Genomic DNA, 12,072 nt, shown 5'->3' with positions numbered 1-12,072 from the left:
TTGCAGCCAAAAAAACAGTTATATTATAAAAAAAAGTATCTTGGTTTAAGTGGAGTGGGAACACATGTTGGTAAAGAAAAGATATAGAATTCGAAAACGGACACCTTAACCACTTGGACGCCAGGTCTTAAACAAAAGTTCTGGATATTTTGACAAGCTTAAATAATACAATAACATAATAACTGTATTGAAAATTGTAGTGTTCAAATATGATATTTGAGCATATATCAACATTTGATGAACAGTTCCAGCTTTTGGAACTAAGTTATAACACTCCTAATAATTTGGCACACTTTATTTTATAATTAAAAAGTACAAGGACAGTTTTCAAATCATGAGTAAGTCCCTTTAAAATAAAAAATAAAAATTTGCATCATCCTATATTGTGTGCCATAGAAGGAACCAAATATGAGGTTACCGTAGTTAAAATCTTTACTCATAGATTTAGGTAAATCTCAGCAAATCAATAAGTTTATTCAATCGCTGAACTAACTACTGATTGGTTTGTATATTTATATCAGTTCAGTTCTTTAATAGTGTTTGTTTACCTTCTTAAGAATTCTGAATATCAAGATAAACGCTAGAGGCGTTTATTCATGCTTGCAGCATTTATGCAGTTTTAAGTAGTTTTAGAAATCACATTAAAAAAGGGGGATATAATATCATGTACAAAATGTATGAAACAGATTCGGATAGAAGTTCTGATTCGGAAGCTTTCTTTGGTAAGTTTGCAAATTGTAAATCAGAGAAATTTGATTATTTTCCTGGGGTTGGGGTTTAAAATATTTATGATGTATTTTGACAGCTTTTATCATAAGATTTATTCAAGACAGTATCAGACTTTGTTAAACCAGGAAAAAAAAGTATTACATAAACCTTAGGATGAAATGCTATAGAGGTTAATTGTTTGTTTTAGTTTAAAGCTGCACTCTCACAGATTTACCATTTCAACAACAATATGTTTTGTCTTGGAATGAGCCATTTCTGGAGTTAATATCTGCAAACCTATGATATAAGGCTGCTGACAAAAGAGCAGATTGAAGATTGCCAAAATTATTGTTTTATGACTAAATGAATTACTAACGGTTTAAGGAAAATGCGTAAAACATCAATTTTTGAACCTAAATATGAAAATCTGCCACCTGATTTTTCGTCAACAGTATTTAAATCACTGGTTTCCATGCATTTTCGCACCAAGTTCCAAGACAAAAACGTTCAATCTGTGAGAGTGCAGCTTTAAGATAATCAGTGTTTTATTTCTCCACTTCTAAGGGAATGGTGGCGGGGCTCTTTGATAGGGGAAAAGTATTGTCGTTGGGGCAAAAAGGGGGGAAAATATTAACATGATTCATATAATGTTCAACTTGTTTTCTAACCTTTTATTTAACAAACCTATCAACATAATTATGACTGGCACTATATTGCTACATTTGCTAAATGTTAAGAGGTCAATGCTGCCCCCCCACCCCCCAAAATAAAAATTTCGAATAATATGCACACTGACAAAACTAATGCCCTTTGCTATTTCCTTCATTGATGTGAACTTGTGCACTTTTAATCGTTAACCATTAGGTATTCCAATCTAACCAATTTATGTGCCTTCAATAAATACAGATATTTACCCACAAAGCAGTTTGGTAACATTTTATATTTTTTATATTTTTAAACTGAACCTTCTTGACACAAGTTTATTGCAAATTAATTTTCTATTTGTGTAAGGGAAACAAGTTATATTGGCATAAAGATGAATTTAAAATTGAATTGCCTCCCTTACCTTACATAAATAATTTGTCTGTACCAAGACTTGACAAACTGCACAGATCAAATGCCAATCTGTTAAGATATATAATCATCTTAAATGATATTTCACGATTCTGAAAACAAGTATTTCTCTCATAGTTTTTCAGAGCTGAATATGAAAACCTGAATGTATTTATATTTATTATTTGTTATTCCATTTGTTTTGAAAATATTGTATTTAATGGTTTTAATGACAACAATTATATTTCTATAAAAATATTTAAGAATTTGATTGGGAGTTTAAAGCTTAATATAAAGATCATCTTTCATCTGGTATTCCATTTGATTTGTTAATAAGCTTTTGATTTAATCGGAAAATGACTGGACACAGCTAATAGTAAATAGAGACAATTTGTATTATATTAGTGAAAAATAAATGTCGGTGCAATTATAAGACCTTCAATTATAATTGGACCTTAAAAAATAAAAAATCTTTTGGTTTGGGTTGAACAACTCTTCAGATGAAATAAGCGCCAACACTTCTGTTAAAATAGTCTGTTGGTAAAAAAAATAAATAATAATTGTGTTTTGATATTTAGTTTTCAATGCTTAAAGCTTTATACAGAAAATTACTTTAAGACAATTCTCCATTGATCTATGATAAAGCCTAAAAAAAATAATCTTGTCATCTTTCATCTTCAAGCCATAATCACCCATTCCCAGTGGTAAGCACACTCGCTTCTTACCAAGGCGACCTGGACTCGATCCTGGCCTTGGCGCATGTCAGTTAGGTAAGTGGTCACTCAGAGACTGACAAGAGGATTTCCCCCAGGTTACACCCCCCCACACACACAACACAAGACCCCACTCTCGCGCAACATTGTGCCAACGTGAGTGACTTAGTATAAGTTATCATAACAATAAAAAAAATACCTAGTCTCTGCCTGTTTTTGCAAAGGATGTTAGCCTATAACCAATCCATTTTATTTTTTGGCCTTATTATCGTACGTTACTTTAAAAAATACCTAGTCTCTGCCTGTTTTTGCAAAGGATGTTAGCCTATAACCAATCCATTTTATTTTTTGGCCTTATTATCGTACGTTACTTTAAAAAATACCTAGTCCCTGCCTGTTTTTGCAAAGGATGTTAGCCTATAACCATGGGTGAAAGTTTTCAGTATTGATACTGAATTCCGTATTTTGGAAAATATTTATCCTATATAATGTATTGTAAAAATGTCATTCCCCTATGTAAACACGATATTTTCAGTATTTTGAAAAATTCATACTTTCACCCATGTATAACCAAACCATTTTATTTTTTGGCCTTATTATTGTATGTTACTTTAATTTTTTGACAGTGGCTATATTAAGATACTATTTATATACTTCAACTGAAATTGTCACATTCATTAAACTTTCAAAATACACAGCGTTGGAATGTTAAAACTTAATTCTTTATAGGATTGTTATACAATGTTGAAACATGCATGCTTCACTCTAAAGTCATTACCTGAATTAAAATCTGAAGAAACACAACTATGGAATGTTTTCAGTTTAATTTCAAAAGTATTAAAAAAGCCTGCCAGAAGTGTGTCTGTTAAAGCTGTGAAAAAATAAGACCATTTTATTTAAAAGCGTAAATCAACTTAACTACGACAGAGTGGAATCGGGTATAAGTCACTTTTGATGGTCTTATCGGTCTTGTGTAAATGTGCGAAACTTTTAGCGGAGATGTAAGGAAAATCAATTGAAGAGTTGAAAAACAATGGATTTAGATTTGGTAGAAAGATGAAAGCTTCTCAAGCTTTGTGTGTTTACCATGCTTGTTTTGAGGCAATATTTATTGTACTGTGTGGTAGAGCTAGCTTCATCAATATTCACAATATTTATTGGGTTGTCTTTTTTCTTAGAGGAAGGTAGATAGTGGCAGGAAGATGCATACTTGGTTGGTGCTGTTATGGCTGATTTGGTGTCCTTATTTCTGGTATTTGGGGAACATTATTGGATTAGTGTCATATTCTGTGGAAACATTTATCAAATCCACGGACTTTGTCTTTGGCAGATAAATTGGACTAAGGGTGAAGTGGTGAATAATTTATACTGTTGGTTACATGTTGCCTTTTAGAAGCATTCCAAAAGTTGGGTGCAAAAGGGTTTGCAAGACTTAAAAGATATAAAACTCTAGCTCATATTAATTTGAATACCTTGTCTATTATTGAATGGGTGCCAAGTGTTGATCCACTAAGAATTTAATGCTGCATTATGTCTGTATAAAATAATTTAATGCTACATTATTTCTCTATGAAATAATTTAAGGCTGCACTATGTCTGTATGAAATAATTTAAGGCTGCACTATGTCTGTATGAAATAATTTAAGGCTGCACTATGTCTGTATGAAATAATTTAAGGCTGCACTATGTCTGTATGAAATAATTTAAGGCTGCACTATGTCTGTATGAAATAATTTAAGGCTGCACTATGTCTGTATGAAATAATTTTAAGGCTGCACTATGTCTGTATGAAATAATTAAAGGCTGCACTATGTCTGTATGAAATAATTTAAGGCTGCACTATGTCTGTATGAAATAATTTAAGGCTGCACTATGTCTGTATGAAATAATTTAAGGCTGCACTATGTCTGTATGAAATAATTTAAGGCTGCACTTTGTCTGTATGAAATAATTTAAGGCTGCACTATGTCTGTATGAAATAATTTAAGGCTGCACTTTGTCTTTATGAAATAATGTAAGGCTACATTATTTCTACATGTAAGAATTTTAAAGGGGCTGTACTCCGTATGATAAAATAGCGAAAAAAAAGAAAATTGTCGAAAACTGACATAAACTTGGCATCGATGTGTACAATGCATTGAAACTTACTAACTGAAGTACCACAATTTACAATTCATTTTAGTTTAGCAGTTATTTCGTATTTTTTCATTAAAAAAGATTACAGGGTATGTCTACCAGGTAGAATTTATTCCTTATGCGTGATTGGCTAGTCGGTGTTATCACGTGATATTACCGAGGTAGGTATATAGCTTAATTATGTCTTCCAATTAGAGTAAGCCGTTGTGGCCCTGTGGATACGACGCTGAACTGCAATTTTGGTGACACGGGTCCCTTTAAGGCTGTATCCTGTCTTAAACACATTATGTCTGTATGAAATAATTTATGGCTGCAGTCTGAATCTGTCTGTCTGTAAGAATTTAAGACTGCATGCTGTCTATAATTTTGTGATAACAACTTGATAACTGTTTCTGTACGCTGTATCGTAAAATTGCACACTGTATGTTAAAACTTAAGACTTTACCTGAATAGTACATGAGAACAACATAAGACTGAACTCTGTTTGTAAGATTAACTTAAGACTAATCTAGCTCAAACTCTGTCTGTATGTTAGATCAACTTAAGACTGAACTCTGTATGTTACAATTAAGAGCAACTTTAGTGAGAACTCTGTCCAAATGTAAGAACAACTGAAGACTGAAATCTTTCTGTATATAAGAACAACATCAGACTGAAATCTTAAATCAATGTTTTTATTTCGATTTTTGCTTTATTTACTGCAAGGTGTTTGTTTTTCATTCCATATCTAAGCATATTTGTTTTAGCCTGTCATTATATGGATAGAGGTATGTTTGAATAGATACAAACTTTTGACAAGTTTAATCCCCAAGATTTAAATTGAGTTAAATTTTGTGACTTTTTGATGCATCATTTTGACTCATAGAAAGTGGTTAGTAAAAAACATATTTTCTGAAATAATATTGATCTATAATTACCATATATAAGAATACCGGTTTGTTCATTAATTTTGGATTTTTACATAAAGATAAAGACAAATTTAAATGGGCATCTCAAATTATTTAAAGAATGTTAAGAAGAGTATTTAACAAATTTCTTTCAAACAATAAATTTAAGCTTTCACCCTACATTAATAATTTGTTACAATTGTGGCAACATTCTTAGAAATAGTATATAATTTATAAAAATGATATTCAGGAAAAAGACCAGAGAGAAATACATAATATAATTCAGTTTGACATAAACTAGAATTAAGTTTGACATCAATGAGCAAATTTAGATGACATGTGTCCGAATTAAAGAAACCTTTGTTGCATTTCTACATTTTCATTATTTGCAAGGAGAGGTTTGAAAAATATTACTTGTTAAATAAATATATTGAATGTTACTTAAAAATATTGTTACGTAAAAATATTGGATGTTACATAAAAATATTGGATGCTACGAAAATATATTGGATGTAACGTTAAAATATTGGATGTAACGCAAAGACATTTGTTGTAACATTTTATGCAAAAATATTGGATGTTACGCAAAAAGATTGGATGTAACGTAAAAAGATCGGATGTAACATAAAAATATTGGATGTTACGTGGGGTTTTAAGCTTGTTCATTGTTTAAAATTAAAAAGATAATTTCATGATAGCCTTCACATTGGCATCGTTGATGTGTAAAATGATTAAAGCTAATTAGAATTAATAAGCTCTCAAAAGCAACTTTTGTATCATAGCTTCAGCTGAGAAAGTATTCATTAAGCAGTTTTAAATGTGCTTGAATATATATGAAAATAATACTAATTAGAGAAAAGCGCACATGACTTAAAAAAGTGCTTGGAAAATTGAAGCCTTTTTTTTAATGTGCTTGAATATAAATATAATACTAATTAGGGAAAAACGTACATAATTAAAGAAAAATGCTAAGAAAATTTTCTACGATTCATATTATTTATTCTATTCTTGAAATAGTTAAGTGCTTTTATCCTTAAGAAAATGGTGATTAATAATGACTCCTCATGCAGCATTTTGCGGTGGGAAGAGTTTTTATGACTTTTTTGTGTGCTATAGAGACATTAATGTAAAAGCACTTTGGAAACAACACAAAAGTTAAGAAGAGAGGGGATTATATTTAAAGCAATTTTATATCAATTTTTTATCATTTCTATGTACAGAAAATATTATTGCATTATTTTGACTGGCCTCCAGACTTGCAACTGAAGATGCTGGAGCATTTATAATACTTAGTAGAACAAAAATACTTTTCTTCTTTTGGGCATATTTTTGTAAACATATCTTTTTGTATACAAAATGGCTTAAAAATGGCTATTGTTTGATTGTGTTCTTGTTGAAATGATAAAAAAATATTATGATATTTACAATTTAGTTTTCCATAAATGAAAGCAAATGCAATATGTGCTTGAAAACTTTGATTATATCCTTTAAAGCGGCACTCTCACAGATTGACTGTTTTGACAAAAAAAATTGTCTTGGAATGAGCCAATTTTTTTGTCAATATCTGAAAAACAATGATATAATTAAGACTTGTGACAAAACAGATAACAGTTTTTCATATTTATGTTCGTAAAAGTTTTGTGGCTATGTTTGCAAATCGCAGGTGTATAACTGCTCATACACAAAGAGCATTCCTATTAAATTTCATAGAAATACTTTTAAAGCTACATACTATACAACATTTTAAGTGATGTGAGTCATCATAGGACACGACAAGACATAGTTACACCACTCCTATATTTGGCACACTAAAATACAATATAAACAACATAAATTTAGCGCAATCTGGCCCCCTGACATTTTTCATGCCATAATTGACCTTGAAGGCAAGGTGACAATTCATATAAAACAAAACTGCGATCTGATCCTTTGTCAGTAGTCTTATATCACTGGATCTCAGACATTTACGCAAAATTTGGCTCATTCTAAACAATATAGAGAGTTGTCTAAACGGTTCATCTGTCAGAGAGTGCAGCTTTAAGGCATCAGATACCCAAATAAACAGTGCAAAGGGTGCAGGTCTTTTTCTGGATAACATTTGTTTATTTTTATGTGCACCAGCAGTCTGCATACTTAATTGGTTTGGAAAACCAAAGATAATCACTGAATTTTACCTAGGGAAATCAAGATGGTTACAAAAGACTTTTATGGTTAAAAACAAGTTGTTTAATTAACAGACAAACTGACTTGCCCGGTGTGTCTGGTAGGACATATACAGTGCCTTCATCTGTCATGAGGAAAGATTTACAGCTGACAAACTGTTATTAACATAGTAATGTTTATCTAGGGAAATCAAGATGAAATGTTAGTAAGAAATATTTCAAGCAATATGCCTATTTTATGTCATGCTTCGACTATATTCATTTGCAAATCAATTCAAAGAAATTCTGCGGAATTGTATATTGTAAGATTTATATTTAGCACTGTGAAAGATAAAAAAAAATTAATGCAATTGATTTGACTCAAGTTTTTGCAAATGTCTCCTTGGAACGATTATTGAAAACGAAATTATTATGAAGCAGAAGATGTTTAACCAAAATGACAATAATTAGAAAAGGGATTTCCCCTTTTTTATTCAATTAGATTTTGGTAAAAACCTTTTTTTCAATTCCCTATTGTCATATAAAGTGGGCAATATTGTTATCATTTATTAAATACATATGAAAAATATCATTGTGCGATGTTAAAGTGGTGTTATTAAACAAAAAAGTGAATCAATAAAATGCAAATTATATATGACCTGTATTTTAAGTGATTAATTTAAACCAGTCATGTATCTAAATTTAAAATGACATTTTGATCCAGTATGTTATATTCAACTCTTGTGAATTTTTCCAGATTATGAATTTCATCGGCTTGAACCTTGTGAATCTAGAATCTGCAAATTCCACTTGAGTCGGTTACAACATCCCTATTAAATTTTATTTTTTGTCTTGGAACAAGCCAATTTATGCGAAAATCCATGGAAACCAGTTATATAAGACTGCTGACAAAAAATTATATCGCAAAATTTTATATTTAAGTTCAAAAATTGATGTTTTATGCATATTTCTTAAACTGTTAGTTTCAGCCATAAAACATTAATTTTCGAACGGAAATATGAAAATCTACGATCTGACTTTTTGTCAGCAATCTTATATCATTGGTTTGCAGAAATTTACGCAAAATTTTGCTCTTTCCAAGACAAAAAATAAAAAAGTAAAAATGGTAAATCTGTGAGAGTGAAGCTTTAAAGACTGCAGGACTATTAACCCTATTTAATTTTGACCGAAAGTTTTGTAGACAACCATAAAAAGATCTGCATTTGTCTGGCTTACTTAGACGTAGTTGTTTTATTCTGTTGGCAAAAGGAACATAAAGCCACCAGCGAATAATGAATATTTAGGCCTGTCTTGCTAAGCAGATCAATGGGCAAAAAAATTATTATGGAGATTGTACGTAGGAGCATTTACTGGCATTATGTAGATCAAATTAAATATTGTTTCGAAAAATAATGTGATTGCCTGGTCGTACATCGTGGAGATAATGCTTGTAGGAGCATTAACTTGCATATGTAGAACAATTGAATATTGTTTCGAAAAGTAATGTGATTACCCGGGCGTACTTTTTCTCTTTGTAGTTATGGCAGTGCTTAAAACCACTAATCCATCCTTATCATGCAGTCTCTGCTTTCATGTCTCGGCCTCCAGCGCTGCAGGAGTGACTAACTGCAGAATTTATTTTTTTTAAATAAAAAGCTTGCATGATATTGAACGTTATTTTACCCTGACTGAATCATCAACTTGTTACTTTAATCAATTGACATCAACTAACATCAGCATCGTTATATCGATCTTCAAAACTGTTGCAAGAATATATAGACAGTTCCAGGGGCATATTACAAATTTTATGAAAAAATAAATTTGAAGACTATTATTTTGAAGAAAAAAAATACAAATTGTTTTGCAGTTTATTACCCTGGAGCACTTTATGGGTTAATTCGCATTAGCATGACTGGAGGTTTGTATACAAACAGGCATGCTCACTGCCTCCGTCAGTGCATAAAAAACAATGCATCACTGTTGTCAATATGATATCATACAGCAAAGCAGTGTTGAGGAACAACTTAAAAGCATAATTATTAAACCGCCAAGGAACGTACATTTTCTCCATCAGTAGTCTGGTATTTCTTTGCCAAAATTGTCTTTTTAACTCAACTCAACTCAAAAGCATAATTATTAGACAGTCCAGTTGCAAAGAAATATATAGGTTTTAAATGAAAATATTTGCAGACCCTTCGACAAAATTACTTCCAGAAAAGAATGGAACAATACACGAACCATCACTCTCATCCATAGAACATCCATTTTATTGGATTCTTGGAAGGATATGGCACCGCGCACCCCAGTTATGTCGTGCAGCGTCGGGAACGGGCCAGTATATACACTCCGGTATAGTAGGGGTGGTCACCGAGCCCGAGCTACACTGTCTAAGGGGCACGTGCAGGGGAATTAGCTGGCACAACTGCGAGTTACCGTTTAAGTTCAGATCACGTTTAATGGTTCACTTTGATTAACAACTCAAGTCCAATTAAGATGTTTAAAAGTTGGTTCTTTATTAATTCCACATTTAAGTTGAATAGTTAACAAAGATAAATCCAAAGACTTATTCAACAAGAAACATTCAATAGTCCATGTGATATATTAAGTTATGGAAGTAAGTGAATTAATTATATAGTCACAAAAAAAAGTAGTTCAAAGATATTTCCTTAGTAAAAGAAGAAGTACAAAGTTCCTAGTTTATATGTATCTCTAATGTATATATTTCTCCTCCCTAGATGAAAAATGTACATACTTATATACTAACTTAAAGAGTAGAAGTTACCAATCAGAATTAAGTAATAAAAAGATAATGATCGAAGATTTTAGAAAGTGTCACTCAAAAATAATTATTGTCAAAATAAAATTTACAATTAGATTAAGTCTGAGAAAATTGAGAAGTGTCAAAGTCTCAAAGAGTAAGGTTTATGACTATGATCTGAGATAATTAACTGATAATAATTAAGAAGAGGAAGCAGTAAAATCTTATCAGAAATGTCAAAACACTCTATTGCAATTAGAATGACTGACAGAAGTCTCTTTAGGAAATTATGAAAATAAATATCATAGAAAAATAAGATGTAACCAAAAAAAAGACAATAATTTTTCTAACAGAATTTGAAAGAGAAAGTCACACGGTGACAGATATATTAATCTTGGATTTTTGGGGAACAAATATGATGAAATTGCTATTGTGCGCAGTATTCCAAATTTGATGATTTAACAGTTGGAAGGCTAGTTATTGTATAAAATTGGAGGAGGAGGACTTTGATGAATTGCTGGAAGTTTATTTTGGATAATGTCCGGAAAATTCTTGGAAAGATTTAGGAAACTATGCAAGTACAAATATGATTGTTTACTGGAATTATGTTGCACTTATTGGCTCTCATTAGTTTTGACAATTGAAACAAATATATGGAAGTTTCTTTTAGGATGATTTGATGACAATTTAAATGTCCTGGAAACTCCTGGAATGTCAGAAGCTAATGAAATAGACTTGTTTACTTGAAGATTTTGTCGCTCATTGGCACTCATTCCATTTGGAAGTTAACACAAATAAATGGATGTTTCTTTTCTGGATAATTGGGTGAAAATTGTTTAGAAAATTCTCTGAAAGTAAGAATCTATAAATGGCTTTTCCCAGAAGATGTTTTTGCACATTGCCTCTTGTTTGCTTTTGGAATTTATGCAGAAGAATATAAGAATCATAAATTATTAAAGGATGATAATGTGACTTGTGGACTTGTATGGGAAACTATAAATGATGGTTCTGCAGGATTTGACACACTCATTCCCTCTGAAACTTTCTACATAAATGTAGGGACATGTAATAATTCTGTGATAACAAAATTGTTAATGCAAGCTGGAGTATTATATTGATGTGACACTTAATTAACTAAAAGCTTTAACAACCTATGTTTAAGTTGTCAAAGAGTCTCAGCTTTAAGCTGGTGAGAAAAAATTCCATGGAGTTAGCGGAAAACAAGAGAAGGAGTTATTCTACTGGTACAGGTAACTTGCTCAACGATATGAAGAATAAGGAGGGCTATACTACTAACCCCAGCATCAGCATCTGTGTCTGTGTTGGTGTCCGGTTAAAGTTTTAGGGCAAGTTTGTGTTTTCACTTATAACTCCTATACCATTCATTTAATTCACTTCATGCTGATACAAAGATCCTCAGGGCTATCACACAATTAAGTTACATAACTCCATATCATCCTAAATACAAATTATGGCCCCTTGATTGACTCCAGAACTTAGTTTAAATTTTTAGTGCACATTGTGTTAGGTTAAAGTTGTAAGACAATTTTAGATTTTCACTCTTAAACTCTACTTTCCTGTTGTTTTTTTAAAGTATGTTAGCCTATAACCAAACCATTTTATTTTTGGCCTTATCAGCTTAATTACTTATTTTTTTGGCAGTGGCTATATTAAGA

At 31.4% G+C, this 12,072-nt stretch overlaps 1 protein-coding gene across 7 annotated transcripts in view; it reads left to right on the top strand.

The window, feature by feature from the left end:
- Window positions 1-12,072, top strand: part of LOC128230092 (oxysterol-binding protein-related protein 8-like) — a 118,632-nt gene that overhangs the window by 11,857 nt on the left and 94,703 nt on the right. The window contains exon 1 of one of the 7 annotated variants that reach the window (XM_052942099.1): window positions 659-722. The exons of 5 other annotated variants lie outside the window; for them this stretch is intronic. In XM_052942099.1, the coding sequence (XP_052798059.1) occupies window positions 665-722 (58 nt within the window). In that variant the 5' untranslated portion in view covers window positions 659-664. Of the gene's footprint in view, window positions 1-658; window positions 723-11,585; window positions 11,647-12,072 lie in introns of those variants that run through there. One more of the 7 variants, XM_052942094.1, reaches the window with a different exon arrangement.

The sequence above is a fragment of the Mya arenaria genome, chromosome 4 (genome assembly GCF_026914265.1).
Source record: "Mya arenaria isolate MELC-2E11 chromosome 4, ASM2691426v1".
Classification (NCBI taxonomy): domain Eukaryota; kingdom Metazoa; phylum Mollusca; class Bivalvia; order Myida; family Myidae; genus Mya; species Mya arenaria.
The sequence above is the reverse complement of the archived record's forward strand: the minus strand, read 5'-3'. Positions and strand labels throughout refer to the sequence as shown.